General features: G+C 42.3%; 1 protein-coding gene across 8 annotated transcripts in view; it reads right to left on the bottom strand.

Annotated features, from left to right (window-relative positions):
• The window catches only part of MRTFB (myocardin related transcription factor B), a 198,197-nt gene that overhangs the window by 70,085 nt on the left and 107,481 nt on the right, over positions 1 to 20,631 (bottom strand). Inside the window, exon 1 of one of the 8 annotated variants that reach the window (XM_059693215.1) lies at positions 9,900 to 10,272. The exons of the other annotated variants lie outside the window; for them this stretch is intronic. Coding sequence (XP_059549198.1) covers positions 9,900 to 10,020 — 121 coding nt within the window. The 5' untranslated portion in view covers positions 10,021 to 10,272. Of the gene's footprint in view, positions 1 to 9,899; positions 10,273 to 20,631 lie in introns of those variants that run through there. 8 annotated transcript variants of the gene reach the window in all.

The raw sequence follows: 20,631 nt of genomic DNA, 5'->3' as shown, positions 1-20,631 counted from the left end.
CACCCGGGACCCGGGCTTCGCCCCAGCCCCGGCTTCATCTGGAAGGACATCTGGTCTAATTAGCACATTACCCTTTTATTATTATAGATTATTATAGACTAGAGGCCCAGTGCATGAATTCGTGCATGGGTGGGGGCCCTTGGCGTGGCCTGCGGGGATTGGGCCGAAACCAGCAGTCCGATGCTGCCTGCCGCTCCTGCCTGCTGCTCCCGCTCATCTTGGCACTGCTGCACCTGCCACGGGCTTGTACCCAGTCAGTCATGACCAGGAGAGGCTCGCGCCACCACAGTGGCACTCGCCAGCTGTGAGCCCTGCGTCTGGTGCCTGTCCCGAGGGCGTGAGGGGGGTGCTGATCGGACCTCCAGGCAGGTGGTGGGATACCCTTGCCAGCCCAGGATCCAAATCCTCCCGTGCCAGTTGTTGGGGGCCACCTGGTGACCACTTTTATCATTTCTTCCTTGTGGAGCATCTAGGAAGGGGAAGCAGCTGCGGTGCCCGAGGCCGACTTCCAGGAGGCCGAAGGAGCTGTTGGGATTGTGCTGGCGGCGCTGGTCTGTCGGTGTCTGGCCCGTTTTCCAGAGATTGAACCTGCAGGACTACTGAGGGAGTGAGTGGCTGCAACAGGGCTGGTGGGTGGCCTGGATGAGCTGTCAGCTGAGCGGCACTCCTGCTGTGGGAGCACACTGACCACCAGGGGGCAGCTCCTGCATTGAGCGTCTGCCTCCTGGTGGTCAGTGCACGTCATAGTGACCAGTTGAACAGTCATTCGGTCGCTTAGGTTTCTATATATATAGATTTTAGCTAACAATAGTTGTAGTCCAGCAATTCCACTTCTAGGTGAACTGAAAATTATTGAAATCGGGCACTCAAACACATACATGTACACACATGTTCGCAGCAGCACTATTCACAATAGCGAAACACATGGAAACAGGACAAAAGGTGGGAAAAGATCAACAGATGCATGAATAAACAAAATGTGATCTATCCATACAATGAAATACTATTCAGCCATAAAAAGAAATGAAATACTGGTATATGCTACAACATGTGAAATATCCAGACCTAGTAAACCCAGAGAGCTCAGATTGTTGGTTACCAGGACTGGGGCGAAAAGAGCATGGGGGTAAATGTTTAATGGTTACAGGGTTTTCTTTTGGGGTGATGGAAATGTTTTGAAACTAGAGAGAAGTGTGCTTGCACAACACTGTGAATACGTTAGATGTCTCTGAATTACTTTATTTTAAAATGGTTAATTTTATGTTATGTGAATTTTACTTTAATTTACAAAAGATAAATTGCTAGAAAAGACTTTAAGAAACTAATTACACAGTAATTAGATTTTCTTATTTCTCACCCACCCTCCCTCTCACCACCATAATTCCATTAACCACAAATGGTGTCTTTATCTTTTAATGATTTGATCACTACAATAACAACTATATTATATATTCCTGGTCATACTGAATTCTAGGTTTTGTTGTTTTTTTCTGGCCTCTATTTCCCCTTCTAGCCCTCTTCCTATATTGTAGCACTTTCTACAATGCTCACCATATAGAAGTTTTAATAAACATGTTTTACTCAATTTGCATGGTATACTTGGTATATAATTAAGTTACTATTTTCTAAGGAAAGAGAATACTATGCCAAATTTAAGAATAAATCACCAAGAGGATTTTCTATGGGCAAGTGATTATCATGGGGCAGAACCAATGCTGTTTTGCTTTGTTATATGAATTTGAGGCTTGGGGTATTTTTGAATTGATGTTGGTGGTAGGACAGAAGACACAATTTAATTACATTGTTCTGAAGGGTACAAGAAGGCTAAACAGGGCAAGGGAAGGAGTAAAGGGCACCACGAAAAACTGGTAGATACTAATTTCTTTTCATCTCTACTTACAATTAATGTGAAATTCATGCTGCATTAAAGAAGAGAAAACACTAAGTACTCTCATAGAAGATAAAAAGTGGCAGCCAAAGATTACAGACTGGCTGTATTTTCAGGGGTCTAATTTGCCAATTAAAAAAATAAGGTTCTTGAAGTAATTTTAGAAAATGGAAAGCAAGAGGCCAAAAATAAAATGGTGGTTTGTCCTGTGGGGGAAGAGGCAGGGGTACAAACTGAAGAATTCTAAACCACTGACCGACCCTTGCTGGTAAGGACGTAGCTTTTACCCTCTATTAGGAATTGAAGAGCAAAAATGAAGTAAAAAGTAAACGCGGACAGTCTAGGCTAACACACTGTAGGTTTCCTGCATTAATCTGCAGCATGAGGTCAGGAAGACAATGTTTTCAACACTGTGCCTTGGAAATTTACAGGCACTTTGATAACTCCGGTTGGCTGCTGCTTCTGTTACCATGGAAACAGACTGCTAAAAATGGGGCATGTTTCTTTAAACTGATCATACCTTCACACAAATTCCCTTCTCCTTTTTGTCAAACACTGGAATGAATTTAAGTATGCTTCTCGTGGTATGACAACGTGATGCCAAGCCAGGGGCCTGGTACAGAATGGCAGGGATAACATTAGCCTGTGGCAACATGTAGAAAGGTATTATACATGTACATGTATGCACTTTAAAAAATCTCATTTGGTTAAAAAGTAGTGAAAATAAAGTACACAGTGGGATAAATTGAAGTATAACAACACAAACACTTCAAAAGCAAAATCATCCACTTAAGTGTCTGATCACCAGCAATGTACAGAGGTTAAAACAATATTTGATTTATTTTATCTGACAATATTTAATTTGTAGTAACATGCTGGTTCTGTACCTGAACTTCTAATTTCTTACCCTATATGGTTCTAAAAGGAGATGTTTATGTTTCTTATTTGGGGGCAATCAGAAATTCTACATTCTACCACTATATTACCATTTCAGTGTACGGCTCTAGGTAGAGGCGCTTATAAGTTAATTCCTCTGAAATTATTACCATGATAAGTTTTGGCTGTGAGCTCCCTGAATTCCTTCCTAATTCCTCTGAAATGGGAAAATGTGTGTTGTATAAAAGATTCTGAAATGTCTTGATGTAAATTCCTAAGGGAGGCTCCTTGAACAAAAGGACAATTAACAATGAAACAGGAAAATAACAGAATGTTCTTTACCTCCAATTTTTCCCATTATAGAAAGTACATGCTATTCTCTTTAGGTCACTTCATCCTGGCCCAGTATCCTGGTCCTTCTTCCCATTTTGTAGATTTAGGAGTGGGACACACACACATGCGCACATGCATGTCTACATATAGTCATTCATATATATATATATATACCTGCATGGATACACACACACACACACACACACACACACACACGTGTGTGCACGCACGCCAGTCTGTCCACCAAAACATAAAGAGAACCCAAAACTGTCATAACTTGTGTGCTATCCTAATATCATAGCAACCATGCATGATGACGCAGGTGGAAGGGTGAGTTGCAGTTCAGGCTAATGGGGTGGGGGGTTGGGGGTGGGATGGGCGGGGAGAGGCCTTCTGGGAGAGAATAACAGAGGGAGAGAGGAGTACCACATGCTTCTGAGACAGAGGCAGGGCCTCAGTAAAGAGGGTGAGTGGGTGGGGAGGAATCAGCTGCAGGTCTATCTCTACTTGAGTAAAGATTTCTATAAAGACTCTTTCCTTTTATTTAATATCTACATGAGAGGATGAATACTAACTAAACTTATCATGGTACTAATTTCATGATATATGTAAGTCAAATCATTATGCTGCATGCCTTAAGTTTATTATATGCTGTCAATTATATTTTTAAAACTAAACAAGCAAACAAAAAAGACTATCTGAAGAAGGATGGTACCTGTGGTTGAACAGTGTTGTGGATAAATAGTTTTTGAGGTAGAACTGACAGATTTAGAAATAGGATTTGGTGAGGAGGAGGAGGTCACTCTCACTCAGGTTTCTGGTGTGAGCCAATGGGTAGACAGAGGTGCCATTAGTTGAGATAGGAAACCCTGGAGGAATATGTTTCATGGAAGTAGTAAGGGGCCTGCCCACTGGTGACATCAAGAGTGTAGATGACTACAGTTCTCAAACACAAGAGACAGGCTGGCCCTCACAGTTGGTAATCGCATTTGGACCAAAGCAGACATGGTTCTCTTTTGTACCTCCTTTATGTGTGTGCATATTTTTACTCCTATATTACCATTTAGTTTCTTGATTTTTAGGCTGTGAGCTCCCTGAATGTTGTGGCTAAAAGAGGTTTACAACTTCTGGCATGATGCTATGTGGAAGCACTCAAATGAAATTATTTCTAATAAAAAACTAAATTATATAATTTCATCTCAAAAGTAGCATGTACTGGTTTTTTAAAGAAATGCTGAATCACATTCTGGGGAGAGGAATCTCTATATATATATATATATATAAAAGCCCAGTGACCAAACAGCGGAACGACCAGAACAGCTGGTCGACCAGTTGCTATGACACGCACTGACCACCAGGTCGCAGACACTTGATGCAGGAGCTGCCCCCTGGTGGTCAGTGCACTCCCACAGTGGGAGTGCCACTTGGCTGACCGGGATAAGCGGTACTCCCACAGCAGGCTGATCCCTGCAGACCACACACCCGACCAGTGCTTGAATCTGTGCACCGGGCCTCTAGTTCATTTTAAATACCATAATTTACTTTTCAAATTTACTTAAAAAAACACACATTAATTTAGTGATACCTCGCTTGTATGACACTTTCAATTGTGTAGAACACTGGCAGAAAACAAAGAAAGAAGAAATTCCCAGAGAAATCAAAATAGATGTTGTAAAATTCATGTGTAATGTGCCTTATTTCAACTGCCTATTTGATTGTTTCTCTGCTATGGTTCAATACATAGCAGTTGAATAAACAACAGAATCAGGATTCCACTATTACATTTTGTTAATTTGCTGCTTAATTTAAAGAAGATTAGAAATAGCAAATCAGAAAAGGGAGAGCAGCTAGAAGTGGCAGATGACAAAAATCAAACAATAAATAATAGTTCTAGTAATCTAGTAATGATTTAGGGATCATTCTATGCATGGGCAAATATTTTGTACACAATGCCTCAAGACACCAATACATTATATTTTGGGCTAGCCATGATCTTATAATTGAATTATAAATTATATCTGAAGGTAATAGTTCAAATTACATTGTTTAAGAGGCAGGGCTGTATATAAATACTCTTTAAATAATTGCTGCATAATAATAATGTGTCAATGAGATGCAGGACAAGGGGGTGAGGTAGTAAATGATCCAAACAATGATTCTATCTCCAAGAGATACTATGGTCTAATAATGAAGATAGTACAGATATATATCATAGTGGCAAAAGGTGAAATCTTTAAGGAAAGAGATGCAGATCAAGCTAACAGGAATATACAAGAGAGAAGAAATTATTTTTTAACTGACAGGATCAAGTGACTTTCTTTAGGAAATGGCATGAGGATTAGGTTTAAAGACACTTTGGACCTGCAAACTGGGGTGAGAAGAATGTTGTGAGCAAAGGCATGGAGGGGGGAGCAGTGCTGTCCAACAGTGTTTCCACAGTGATGGAAATGTTTTACAGTCTGCACTGTTCAACATAGTAGCCACTAACCACATATGGCTACTGAGTAGTTGAAATGTGGCTCATGTACTAGTAATTAAGGAGCTAAGTTTTTGAAAATTCTATTTCATTTTAATTATTTTAAATTTAAATAACCACATGTGGCTAAAGGACAGCACAGGTAGAGTATGTCTGAGATGATTTCCATCACTTAAAAAAGTTTTGGTGATTCAATATAAGTACTTATTTAATCTATTTCCTCAGGTGGGATTACTCATAATAATGTCAGACAAAGGTGCATTTTTCCATAAATAGATCTACTATAGCCATGTCCCAGTATACCACATTAATCTACTACACTGTCTACTACACACTGTACCACAAACTTTTACAGATATTATCTCAACTGTTATTAACTGTTATTAGCCTGTGCCAGATTAGGAATGTGGTCCTCCAAATCTGTAACTCCTCCCTCCACCTCCATGACTGAGCCACACAATGAAAGAGGCCCAGTTCCCCAAGTCACTTACTGGAGGACAGTTGACTAAGCTGTCCAATCCACCTTGGACTATGTTTTGAGCAAGAAATCACTTTGATTGGTTAAAAAACACTGAATGCAAGTTACTTTAGTCCAGGTAATTAATTCACAACCCAGTTCTCTTTCTGTGGTATTTCATTTTTACCATTAAATGCTAATTCTTCTATTGAATGCTAATTCTTCTATTTGCTACCATTTTGTCTTGATAAATATGGGATATAACTAGCTGGTAGCATTGGTATTATAATTCAATATCTTAATGAGTTATATTAAACCACTTATTTGAATTAAATCATCTCAATTTATTTGATTTCCCTCAAAAGTCATAATTATTGATTCTCAAGTTGTCAAGTCAATGATTTGTAATATCCTTCTTTAGCTGTAGAATTAGAAATTAAATTTAAATCTCATCCATGGTGAACATTATTTGAAAATGTTCTAACCCTTCTGTTGATAAGGCAAAAGTTAAGAATCCCTAATGCTGCCCTGACAAAAGTTAAGAAATTCTAAATTTTCCTAGGGAAAATTTCCTTTTTGAATTTGATTAGAATTCATGACATTTATTGCTAAAGCAAAAAACAATTAAATTCTCCAACTACACACATGGGTTGATATAGTTATAAAAAAGCTTATACAAGCATTAGCAAAAGTATGAGGTGATATGCTTTATTATCCAAACAATTCTCTGGCATGTGATGACAACTACTCATTGGCAGTACACACAAACATTTTCAATAGACATTACTAAATTTTCAGTTAAGGTGTCACACAAACTCTTAAAACATATGATTGCTGCTGACAAAGTCTGTTCTCCCCCCACCCCCATAATTATTTCAGCTAACTAGTACTCTCAGCAATAATAAGAATTCCAAAATATCCCAATATAAACAAGAAGTAGACCAACAACTTGAGAAGCAGAGTGGGCCTCTAATCCCTACAGTAGACACATGTCAGAAACACCAATGAGACCAAGCTGTGTCTCTGATTAGAACTAAATGGACCCAAATTTATCCTTTCTTCATTACCTAGAAACTTACGATGCAGACATTAAAAATAATCCCAAAGGTTGTTCTTTCATAAAAACAAAACCAAAAACCAACTTTGCCAAAAACGAATGGAAAACCAAACACTCTTGATGTAAAATATAGTATTTTGTGTGTCCCCTTAACAGATGAGGCATGAACCATTAGACATTACTGGTAGTCACATATTTGTCTCTTTTGACAAAACAGCATAGGATCTAATTAGACTAGGGCAGTGGTCGGCAAACTCATTAGTCAACAGAGCCAAATATTAACAGTACTTCTTCAAAATAGACTTGCCCAGGCAGAAAACCGACTTCTGCGCATGGGCCACGAAGTTTCAATCACACTGTACATGCGCCTGCACGTGGTATTTTGTGGAAGAGCCACACTGAAAGGGCTAAAGAGCCGCATGTGGCTTGCGAGCCGTGGTTTGCCGACCACGGGACTAGGGCGTTTTAGTGTTTGAACAACTGTAGCCAATTTGTATGGATTAATACAAGTGACGTCTGACTCCATGCTTAAAAACAGATGAAGCTCTGCAGTGGCTTGTTTCTTGTTTTATTCTAGGAGTCTGATAAGCTGACCATTGGTGTTCATCCGTAGGTAGTAACTGCGACACACTAAATTCCACCAGTTCAATCTTGCATGGGAACCGAAGTATTTCCATACTCCAGTAACAAATCACCCTGAGCATCTCTCTCTGCTTTTCTGCCCTCAGCACTATCTGTACCAGAAAATGAGCAGAAATACAGCCTGCTGAAATATAAAGCAAAACCCAGTTCAGTGCAACTGTGGTGAGACAGGTGAATTTTATCATCCAATCTTTCTGTGGAGTGTTTTAAAATACGGAAGTTCTCTCCCCTTACCTCTTTATATCCATGAATTTACATGACAGTAAAATACAGAATACTTCTATATTTTGTCAATGTATATAGGCTCTCAAAAATTTAATTTTAAATAGAAGGGAAAAATAACGAAGGGTTAAAAAAATGTAAGAAGAGGGATGATAAGCTGGCATTAAACCAGGCATCTTATAAAAACATTATGAAGTAAATATTGTTTCTCCTCATTGCACAAAACTTGTCCAGGGTCACAGAGCGAGAAAATGGTATGCCTGGGGTTTGACCCCAAGTATGTATCTCACTTGAGAGTCCATGCTCTTGCTCTTTTGACATCATGCTATCACACATGGTCACAACTGTTAGGGAAACAATCCATACATTATGTAATATCTCAAATCTACTTTGCTGTTCCTGTTGATAATTCCCCTGTATTTTTAATCCTTGCTTTCTATGCTCCTTTACCATATTCTGCTGTTGCGACATCTTTTTATTTTTCCTATTCCATTTTCCTCTCCTTTCTCAGTTTTTCAAGTAGCACAAAAATTGTTTTAAATAGAGCATTCTTAACTTTTTTTTTAAGTGAACGATTAAAAAATTTGACGTTTCCCTTAGTGAGTCTCCAGAATGTCTCCTAAAAACTCCACCGGTATTGCTTCTATAATGACTTACAGTAAGGCCTGCTGTGCACAAGCAGAGGCAACCCATTGTTTGGTTCTTGGCAACAGCTATTTATACCTCATTGTGTGTCATTTGCTTCGATCTAGATGTTTTCCTACCTATACCCCAAAGTAGTTCAACTCTAGCAAGTTCAACTATTGTTTCTCATTATTATCTTTTAAATCTCAACAATCTATCATGCTCATATTCTAAATGAGCAAAAATGGAGGAATACGGGGGAGAGGTCAAGGGGGGGAAAAGGAGACATATGCAATACTTTAAACAATAAAGAATTTAAATTTTAAAAAATGGAGGAATATCCTTTTGGAAGAAGCTCAAGCGGCTACTTAGGCAGATAACTCTACATTTACTCTCTGGGTCTGTATAAGATGAGTAAGTGCGAGTGGAAAGGTGAGGGGGTGGCTCATGGCAGGAGCTGAAAGCAGATAAAATGAAAACGAGGTTATTGTGGGGTTTTTCCTTCCAAAGCACATTAGAAAATCAAATTTCAGGTTAAACAAGTATTATGATCTGCAAATTTAGGAAAAACTTATTCTCTATAGATGCTGAATTTTTTATTCCACAGCCCTTGACCTCCAGCTGCTACGGTAAAGCATGCCATGCACTGGTCTTGTCACAGTAGGCCAGGACACAGGTCAGCAATGCCCATACCTTTGGCCATTTTCTTAAACTAATACAGTGGTCACTACCAATAATTGACAGTATTCTTAAGCTTATTCTGCTTTGTTACAAAACCACAAAACTGCAATGTGTGTTTAAAAACAAAACAATGCAGTATGCATTATAACCAATTAAACCAATGATTTAAAGATATAATTAAGAGCTAGCTACCTTCCTCGCTTTAAACACTAAAAACCATAAACATGCTAATTAGAAAAAAATTGAGTTTCCTGGAATTATGTATTTGTAAACATAAAAGAAGCAGTGTTCTGAATAATATTGAAAAGGAAATGGCCTCTCTTAAGGAGGGAGGGGGGGACAAAAAAATTTGGAGAACATGAGAAAACATACAAAATGAACCTGGAAGGATTTTCGTGAAATGAGGACTGGCTTCCTAAGTCCCCTTACTACATTATTGCAAAATCCCTAGAGTTCTATCAGTTAATGAATCTTTAGAGAGTGCTACCAAGAACAGCATTAAGCTTTCATTTCAAACAACTTAGACTGTGTAAGGTACAGCAGGGAACAGAGAGAGACACGCATGGTGATCAGACAGACACACTCAGGCTGGCTGAGGGGAAAGGGATTTGGCAGTTTTGGCCCAGTCCACAGAAACACTGACCTTCCTTGAGACTTTTCTGGTTGCTCCCCTCAAGGCATTCCTTTTCTTTTAATGGCTCGAAATCGCCAGCAGTTAAAATCTCTGGGAACCCCTGTTGCTGCTTCTTGGAGCTATCGATCATGGTGAGAGGCTTCTGGAGACAGGCAGCATCAAGCAGGCGAAGAGCTCAATTTGCCGATCAGCAGAGACCGGTGCTCAAAATACTCTGGTCCCTGGGTGCCGGGCGCCTCCTCACAAGATCCCAATCACCAGTGGGCAATTATGTCTTTACCCAGCTGAAGGCAGCCATCACTCAGCCTTGGTTCCCAGCCTGACCTGCACAGACACTCATGCTGCTGGAAGCCCTAAACTCTCTCCCACATTGGGAGGCAGAGTTGCGGAGGCACGGTGATGCTGAAATCCCACCCCTTTTCCCAGCCAGCCCCTTTCCTTTACCATTCCAGCTTCCCCTGCTCTGGGCACTTCAATCTGCAGTTTGATGGTCCGAATCATCTGACAAACACTGAGTCAAGCAGTTAAAAATAAATCCTCTAGTTGTTAAAAGAGAAGACTTTGCTGATACCTAAGACGACAAATTGCTGCCTGTGGTCTCTCTCTGGCTCTCTATAAACACAGCCGCAACCCTTGGAAATACTTTCTATCAGCCAGACAAGCACATTCATTACTCATTAAGTTCTGCAGCTAAACAAACAGCAGCCCAGGGCATCTGAAGGAAGCGGGTCTTATCTCCGCAGAGGCACAACGCTGAATAAACATGCTACTAGCCTATCTGGATAAAAACGCAGGCACTGCACTACCAAAGTTCTTTTGTGCGGTGCTTTTTGCTGCGTCCGGCTCTCCCGGGCAAAGCAGTGCTCTTTGTAATAGGGACGTGTCCTGTCACTGCAGCGTTCTGCCTCGCCAGTTCAGACCTGAGCAGCACTTTTCCTCTGCGCCGCTAGTCGGCCAAGAGTGTTAACATCGCCATGATTGTTCTGAGGAAAAATCTCTTCCCCTGTATTAAAAGCAGAGGCACTGAGAGCTTCTACTTCTTAACAGATTCGTCCAGAGATCAGCGCAAGTAAATTTCTTATGAGCTATCAACAATGGGCATTTCTGCAGATCACAGACTGCTGTCCACTACACACAAGGGATGCTGCTTGAAGGAAATCTAGGGACGGCAATTCCGGGCAAAGGTGGAGTGTTAAGGCTGTTTTCATACACCCCAAAATATATCTATAACTGTAGCCAAAAGAATATTATTTTTTTAGTGACTCAAAGTATACTCCTTTACAAAGAGCTCCCATAAAGTCCATAACCGACATCTAGCAGAATGCCAGGAATAACAGTTCTCAATAAGTACTTGTTGCATGACTGAGTGAATGAATTAAAGCAGAAGAAAGTGCAACAGGAAAACTACCTTTGTAGTCCTACATCAATGACCAAGAGTCGCTAATTTTAGATGGACAACTAAATGTTCTCTAAAGGAGGCACATTTTCTCTTTAAAAGAAAACACTCTAACATGATCCTTCTGTTGGATAAAGAAAGGTTTACATTTTTAGAGCCAGAAAAGTCAATATTCTCTTTACCATTTAAACACAGACAGGAACTAAATGAAGTCTATCCTTTGTCCCTGGTTCCAAGGCTGGTGTGCACGACACCCATGCTGTTCTAGAAAGATAGTTATCTACCCTGCTCCAGCGTCTCTTGAGAATGGGATTACACAGCACATGACATGTTTCTTGTCAAGTGAAATTCCTTCTGAAGCAATTTAAGCCCAGCGTTGGTAGTCTAAACCTCTGCAGGAACAAACAGCCACAGCAAGCCTATCACGATTCTAAAAAATGCCCTCAGATGCTCTGCTCCTATTTCTGCTCCTAAGACCTTTATTCTTCTAAATTAACTGCTCCTGCACCTTTAAAGCAGTAAATAAATAAAATAATAATAAAAAAATAATAGCCATACTTTTTTGAAGACATTTTTTAGGGTGGTCTTTTATTAGAAGTTTTGCAAAGTTGATCTCATTTGACCCCCATCAGTCTCTGTGATTATTTGTACATTATAGACATTTTACAGACCAAGACCAAAGTTAAAAAGCTGGAATGTGGCAGGTCTGAAATTTAACCAAAATCTGGGTTTTCCAAAGCCCAATTTTTTTTTCCTGTTGCACTGCAATGCCTGCTGTCTTCTAGAATACACTCCAATTCCAGGTTTTAGTTTGATCTTGGGACAGGTTTAACGGCAGAGAACATAACTTTGATGGCTTCCTAGTAATTCTCCACCTGGTGAGGAAGAAGGAAGCCAATATAAAAGAAGGCGTTTATGAAAGCGTTTTAACTTTTCCTGAAATAATAAAGCAGCTGCCAGCTGTATTTAGTAGTTACAATGTGCCACAGTCTAAGTGCTTTGAATGTATTATCTCATTTATTCTGTTTACCTGTGAATTCAACATTATTATCCTGATTCACAGATGAGAAAACTGAGGCCTAGAAAAATCTAGATTGTATCTTATAATTAGTGGCGGAGTTCCACACAGAAAGCTTGGCTCCAGGGCCTACATTCTTAATTACCTTGCAAAAAGAACCAGGAACAATAATCCCCAACATTCTCTTTTTCAGGATGTTGCTTTTTACATCCTGCTCAGCTGATTTTAGGCCCCAAGTTTAGAAACCTGAGTACCTACACAGATATATCAGTTGTTTTCCAATTCTTTACTAGCTTTGTGTTTTGTGTGTGAATTGTGTGTTAAAAAACAAACAAAACCAAAACTTCTCTTTCAAGAATTCTTTGCAAGTTTATTATTTTTGTATCTGATAAATGTAAAAATCTCAGTAAGAAAACACACTGTCCTGCTGTAGGTTTATATAAAAAGTCTTTTCTTTATGGTTTTGAAAGGAAATAATTTCTTTAGTGGTGAATATGCCTGACAGAACATTTATTTCCCTATTTTTAAAAATTTGAAATAATTTCAGGTTCACAGAGCATTTTTTACTAAGCCATCTGTGAGTGGGCTCTGACATGATACCCCTCTACATTCAGTGATCTAATTAATTCCTACGAACAAGGATATTACAATATATAACCATAATATAACCATCAATATCAGGAAATTAACATTGACATATCACTACCATCTAATCCACAGATTCCATTCAAGTTTCACCAGTTGTCTCAACAACATCCTTTATAGCAAAAGGATCCAAACTAGGATTATCCAGGGCACTGAATTATCAAGCCTCTTTTGTTTTTTTTTCCCTTCCATCTTTCTTCACTTTTCTTTCCTTGAATTTTGAAGATTACAGGCACATTATTTTGTTAAATCACCCTCAATCTGAGTTTGTCTGATGTGTCTTCATGATTAGATTCAAGTTATGGCAGAAATATATTTGGCAGGAATAAGACAGAAGTAAAGATGTATTCTTGGTATCCTATCACGTGGTACACAAATTCAATTTGTCTCACAACTGATAATGTTTATTTTGATTAAGATGGTATCAGCCAGGTTTCTTCATTGTAAAGCTTTTCCTCTTCATAATTATTTTATGGGGCTGAATTATTTATGGTTATGATGATTGCCAAATGGTGATTTTGAAAATTCTATCATTCCTTCTATAATTATTAGTGGCACACCTACTATAAGAATTTTCTTTATCTGGTTAATGGTATTTCTTTATATCAGTAGTAGAGGTCCAGTGCACAGATTCGTGCACCGGTGGGGTCTCTTAGCCTGGCTTGCAGAAATCAGGCCGAAACTGGCTCTCCAACATCCCCCGAGGGGTCCTGGATCGTGAGAGGGAGGTTCTCGGTTGATGCACCCCGGAATTAGGCTCCCTCCTCTCTGGTTCCGGATGCATCACCACAGCTTGGCAGCTCCTGAGTTGAGCATCGGCCCCTGGTGGTCAGTGTGCATCATAGCTACCAGTCAGAGTGTCTACTCCCTGGTGGTCATTGCACGTCATAGCTACTGGTTGGATGGTTGCTTAGGCTTTTATATATATAGACTAGGGGCCCGGTGCACGAAATTCGTGCACTGGGTGTGTGTGTGGGGGGGGGGGGGGGGAGTGTCCCTCAGCCCAGCCTGCCCCCTCTCACATACTGGGAGCCCTCAGGCGTTGACCCGCATCACCCTCCAATCGCAGGATCGGCCCCTTGCCTAGGCCTGACGCCTCCGCCAGAGGTGTCAGGCTTGGACAGGGGACCCCCATCTCCCCCTGATCACTGGCTCTGGCTCCCGCCCAGGCCTGAGGCCTCTGGCCCAGGAATCATGCCTGGGCAGGGGACCCCCATCTCCCTCTGATCGCTTGCTCCACCCCCCGCCCAAGCCTGACGCCTCTGACCCAGGCTTCAGGCCTGGGCAAGGGGACCATCATATCCTCCCAATCCCCAGCTCTGCCCCCCACCCAGGCCTGATGCCTCGGCCAGAGGAGTTGACCCTCATCACCCTCCGATCACCAATCACCGGATCGGCCCCTTGACCAGGCCTGAGGCCTCCGGCAGAGGTGTCAGGCCTGGGCAGGGGACCCCCAGCTCCCTGCGGTTGCAGGCTCCGCCCCTGCCCAGGCCTAATGCCTCTGGCCTAGGTGTCCGGCCCAGGCAGCGGGGACCCGCAGCTGCAGCGGCCCCGCGATCGTGGGCTTCGCTTTAGGCCCAGGCAAGGGACCCCTAGCTCCCGGGACTGCCAGCTTCGACCGTGCCCAGCTCCCATCGCTGGCTCCACCCCTACTTCCTGCTATCACTGGTCAGGGCGGCAAAGGCGCCTGATTCTCCGATCATGGCTGGGGGACAGGGCAAAGGCGGCCCCAGGGCCGCCTTTGCCCTGCCCCCCAGCTCTTAGCTCCCCCCTGGGTTTCTGATCACTGTCAGTGGCAGGGGGCTTCTTCCTGCTTTCCCTTTCGCCTCCCTGCATTGTGCCTACATATGCAAATTAACCGCCATCTTGTTGGCAGTTAACTGCCAATCTTAGTTGGCAGTTAATTTGCATATAGCCCTGATTAGCCAATGAAAAGGGTATCGTCGTACGCCAATTACCATTTTTCTCTTTTATTAGATAGGATGTGCTATGGATTTCTATTTTATTCAATTGGTTATACCATGGTCCTATCATTATTTATTTTGATGCTAATTATTCCAGATTTGGCCAGTGGGTATAGCATCAAGCTGGTTTCAGTTTCTTATTGTTATGACCCCATCATTCTTTGAGCACCTTCTTACTTTCTGGACAAGATGTTCCAGGCTCACCTTTTATGTTTCCTGCTCTTTTGAGAAACCAAGCTCTATATGCTAGGTGTGCTCACAGTTATTAGGGTGCTACTATTCCCTTCTCAGCCTTCTCCGTAGGTTTAGTTAGGAATATGTCTGTGAGTTCATGTACATGTACGTGTGCAAACACACACATATTTACATTTCTAGATATTAATAGATGTAAAATATAGATCTATATTTACATCTACATTATTTATATACAACTAGAGGCCCGGTGCACAAAATTCGTGCACTGGAGGTGGGGGGGGGAGGGTGTGTCCCCCCCTCAGCCTGGCCTGCACCCTTTCGCAGTCTGGGAGCCCTTGGGGGATGTCCAACTGATGGCTTAGGGCGAGTGGGCCTAAGCCAGGAGTTGAACATCCTTAGCACTGCTGCACTCGCCAGCCTTGAGCCTGGCTCCTGGGAACGCACTGACCACCAGGGAACAGCTACTGCATTGTCTGCGCCCTGGTGGTCAGTGCATGTCATAGCAACCAGTTATTCCACCATTTGGTCAATTTGCATATTAGCCTTTTATTATACAGGATAAAAATCATGACATCACCCTGATGGCTCCAATTCTAATCCAAAGCCACAGGTTCACTCTAATTTTCTCTTTTCTACATTTGTAACCCTTTTCTATAATGAGAACCCTGTCTTCCATGGTCTCTGCCACCCCATACATGAATATCCTGTTCACCTCACTGGCACTGCTGTAGCCAAATTCTATGCTGCTATCTCCCCATCCCACACAGCCTCTGAAGCCCTGTACCAGGTCACTGCCCGCACTGCCCTGCTCGGCCCCACATAATGTCTCTGGATTGTTAAGAAATGAAGGACAGAAAGAGACTTGCATTCTCTCTGAGTCAGAGAAGCCCACTGCTGTCCTATGGACTGCTTTCCAGTAGGCCCACCCTTGTTCCTTACTATACATGCTATCAACTTCTGTGTCATTTGTCTCTATTGTCACAAGTGACATTTAACTGCAAATGATAGGTGATTAAAGTCACTTTGGCTATGATAAATTTGCTTCCATAGGGTCTGTGTGTATGCACACTCAAAAGAGCTGTTTTAGTATGAAAGAGTACCATAAATCAAGTCCATTTTCTCACTACAGATATTTAATAAGCGTGAGAAAAACTGTATGGCTTGGAGACTAGGAATAATCCAAGGAAGGCTTCAGGGAATTAGAACAGAAACAAACTTGGCTCAAGGGACCTACTCTAAAACTTGGCAGAGCTATTATATGCTTACAGAACTGTTGATAAAAAAGATTATCGCTGTATGATGCTGGACTTCAATAAAGAAAAACCTTATACTATCGCCAAATGGGCAAGGTTCACCAATGTGAAAACTTTCAAAAGTAATGAATAAAGTAATTAGTAACAGAATGCAAAGAGACTGCTAAATATGGAGTCTTACTTCTCTGGAGGCATTCCTGACACTGCCATTGAGAGGCAATGCCCTTTTTCTTCCATCTTCCACATCTTGCTACTTTGTAACAGGTCCCTAAGTAGCCAATCATTGAATCAAATGGGGGTACACTGTGGGTTTTCGTTCACACAGTGTGAGCCACAATATTATAAAATTTATGTAGACATAGTCAATTAAATTGGATGTATTTAGGGAGAAAAATTTCAATCTAGGTTACACCTACATTTTTTCCTAAGGATACCATGTTTTTAGTAAAATACATATTTGATCCTTAATTTTCTCGTTTTAACATAATAAATACCACTATAAAATATTTAGATAATTACTAAATTGTAATGATAAATCCCAATAATTTAATAATTACTAAGCCCAATTTAATGATCCAGATAATTGAAAATATTTTTGTAAAAAAGGAAGATTAAAGGGTGCTATATTTTAAATCACACAGCATATCTTATTAAGTCCATTTTTTATAAAGTTTTTCAATACATGGATATCAAACATATAGTACTTCAGATATATTAACAAATTAGTTATGAAAGTCACTATTTCATGAGGAAGGATAAATTTGCTGCCATTTCTAAGAAAATACAATTTTGAAGGAGTATCACTGATTTGAGCAATTAAATATTGCTGCCTACACTACACTACAGCAGGGCAAACAGCCTGATACTTTGGTGTGTAGTCTTTGCTTATTATCACCTATCATCTTAAAACATACACAGTCCTAGCACAACTGGCATTACCATCTTGGGTTTGCTTCATCCTCTTGAAGATGGGAGATAGGACTCTGGCAAGGTTTTTTAGGAATGGAATTTTATCTTTATCACGAGGCCCGGTGCACGGGATTCGTGCACTGGTGGGGGTGTGTGGCCTGTGGGGATTGGCCCACTGTGGGAGCACTGCTCATCCTAGTCAGCTGAGCGGCTGTTGACCTGCCTTCTGAGTGGCTGCTCCCGCTGTGAGAGCGCCACTCATCCCGGTCAGCCGAGTGGTGCTCCCACTGTGGGAACGCACTGACCACCAGGGGGCAGCTCCCCTGGTGGTCAGTGCGTGTCATAGTAACTGGTCGACGGTTGTTCTAGTCGTTCTGCGTTCAGTCGCTGGGCTTTTATTACATAGGACAGTGGTTATCAACCTTCTGGCCCTTTAAATACAGTTCCTCATGTTGTGACCCAACCATAAAATTATTTTCGTTGCTACTTCATAACTGTCATGCTGCTACTGTTATGAATCGTAATGTAAATATCTGATATGCAGGATGGTCTTAGGCGACCCCTGTGAAAGGGTCGTTCGACCCTCAAAGGGGTCGCGACCCACAGGTTGAGAACCACTGATATAGGATGTTTGCTGATGAACCCTCTGCTTAGACTGACAGAGAACTTCTTCTGTGGTGGGGCAAATGGCGGGTGAGGCAGAGGAACATACATCTCAGCTCATTCTCAGTCAGGTCATCACATTATGACACATACCTCAACTGAAGCAATCTGACTACACACACAGAAATGACCAATGCCATTTGTCTGCTCCTGTTCAAATCTTTAGTATGGACAATCAAGAGATGACAGAATACACTTTATCAGCTTTAAAAAAGTCATTCAAGTTCTTTATTTCTAAGCTTTATTGTTACTTATAAACATGCTAGTGGCCCGGAGCATGAAATTCATGCGGGGGGGGGGGGGGGTGGGGGGGTGGGGCGGGGGGGAGTGTTGTCCCTCAGCCCGGCCTGCACCCTCTCCAATCTAGGACCCCTCGGAGGATGTCCAACTGCTGGTGTAGCCCAATCCCTGTGGGACCGGGCCTAAACCAGCAGTTGGACATCCCTCTCGCAATCTGGGACTGCTGGCTCCTAACCGCTCACCTGCCTACCTGCCTGATTGCCCCTAACCACTCTGCCTGCCGGCCTGATTGCCCCCAACTGCACCCCCTTTCTGGCCTGATCACCTCCAACTGCCCCCCCCCCCCCCGCTGGCCTGCTCGCCCCCAACTGCCCTGCCCCCACCGGCCTGATCACCCCCAACTGCCCTCCCCTGCCAGCCTGACCGCCCCCAACTGCCCCCCGCACTAGCCTTCTCACCCCCAACTGCCCCCCCTTGCTGGCCTTATCGCCCCCAACTGTCCCCCCCACCCCCGCCAGCCTGCTCGTCCCCAACTGCCCTCCCTCCTGGCCTGATTGCCCCAACTGCCTCTGCCTCAGCCCTGCCACCATGGCTTTGTCTGGAAGAATGTCTGGAAGGTCTCCCGGTCTAATTAGCATATTACCCATTTATTAGTATAGACTAGAGGCCTAGCACACAAAATTCGTGCACGAGTATGGTCCCTAGGCCTGGCCTGTGATCAGGGCCATCTTTCCCAGCTGCTGGCAGCCATCCCCGTCCCCCACCGGCACCCCACCCCCAGTTCCCCACTTGCCTTCGGGTGATTGGAGCCCGAGGCTGGGGAGAGGGACCAAGAGGTTGGCCATTCCCGCCTGCTTGCCTGCCTCGTCCCTGACACCAGTCACCCTCTGTGTGTGGGGTGACCGATGGGGCGGGGGCCTTGGCCTAGTGCCGCCCGCGTCCACTGCCACCCACCCCCAGTTCCCCATTCCCCATCAGGTGATCAAAGCCTGCAGACCAGGGGGAGGGACCAAGAGGTTGGCTGGTAGGGCCCGATTGGGCGCTCGGGGCCTGCAGGCTGGGGGCAGCTCCTGCGTTGAGCGTCTGCCCCCTGGTGGTCAGTGCACATCATAGTGACCGGTCATTCTGTCGTTCAGTCGATTAGTGTATTACCCTTTTATTATATAGGATAAACACAGGCAACTGGTTAGAACACTGACAACGAAAAGCTTTCCTTAGATTATATATCTTTAACACAGTCTTCCTCGAGTTCCAAGTTATGGAATATAAAAGAAAATGAGATGACTACAGCATGAAGTTCAGCAGAGATGGAATGGAGTAACGAAGAGTTAAGAGGGTCAAATCCCCCAGCAAAGCCTAGAAGGCGCATCATTAAGTTATGATCAGTGTGATGTTGAGGTCAGCATTTGTAACAAAAAACTGTCTACATAGTGTTTCATCCATTTTTACATTATTGTCCCTATCTCCTGACTCCTTTTTATATAATTGTTTCCTAATCACGTTCCATGAAATTTTAATACCACAGATTTACCACATGTCTGTTTATGTTCCTTATACATGAAAAAATGATTTTTTTTTTTTTGCCTAGTCTCCAAGAACCAATTTTCACCCCTTTGAAAATCTACTAGAGGGAAAGCCAATATTTTCTATTTTGTTGAGAAAAAATAGGGTAATAAGAGTGAACTGTATGTAGGAAACCCACAATGAGAAAATAAATGTTCACCATCTGTGATAAGGATTCTAGGTTACAAGTAAATTCTGCGAATCTTTTGAGGATCTTTTGATCCTCAGTAGCTCTGTGTCATTTGGTTTCGGATGGATAACAGAACAGGTACATTCATGAAGGTTAGAGGCAGGATGGTCTTATGGAGGGAGCACAACTTCAGAGTTAACATAATTCAGTTGTGAGATCTGTTCTGCGGCTGCCTCACCTACAGAAATGCACAAATAACAACAGATGTTTTCTGTGATTATAAAAACTAGGAAAAATGCATTTAAAATACTCAACACAGGCAAGACAGGCACTCCCCAGACGGTCGTGTCTGTCAGGATTCATTTCTTGGATGATCTCCCCTATCTGTTATCCTCCAGGACTGCACGTTTCCTAGGTTGGGAGGTTTTCTTACAAGAAACACACACACACTCACACAGACCACAACACCACACACATATTCTACATTTTCCAATCACACCCTGTAAGGCTGCAGCAGGGTGCAGGTAAAGTTCACCATTTTTTGGTTTGGCACTGAATACCTTTTTTTTTTATGACTTTCTACTACTTGAAATTTCACTTATTAGATTATACATGCAGAGAACCCTGCTGATACTGTTTCACTTAACTGGAATACTGAAATAGGAATAATGAAATAGAAAAACTGCCCCCAGGTGACTAATCACAGCCAAGTAATCAGCCATAGGGTCTAAGAACTGGGTAGGACAAACATTAGGTCATTTTCAG

Source organism: Myotis daubentonii, chromosome 4, assembly GCF_963259705.1.
Source record: "Myotis daubentonii chromosome 4, mMyoDau2.1, whole genome shotgun sequence".
Taxonomy (NCBI): Eukaryota; Metazoa; Chordata; class Mammalia; order Chiroptera; family Vespertilionidae; genus Myotis; species Myotis daubentonii.
This window is presented reverse-complemented; position numbering and strand designations above follow the sequence as displayed.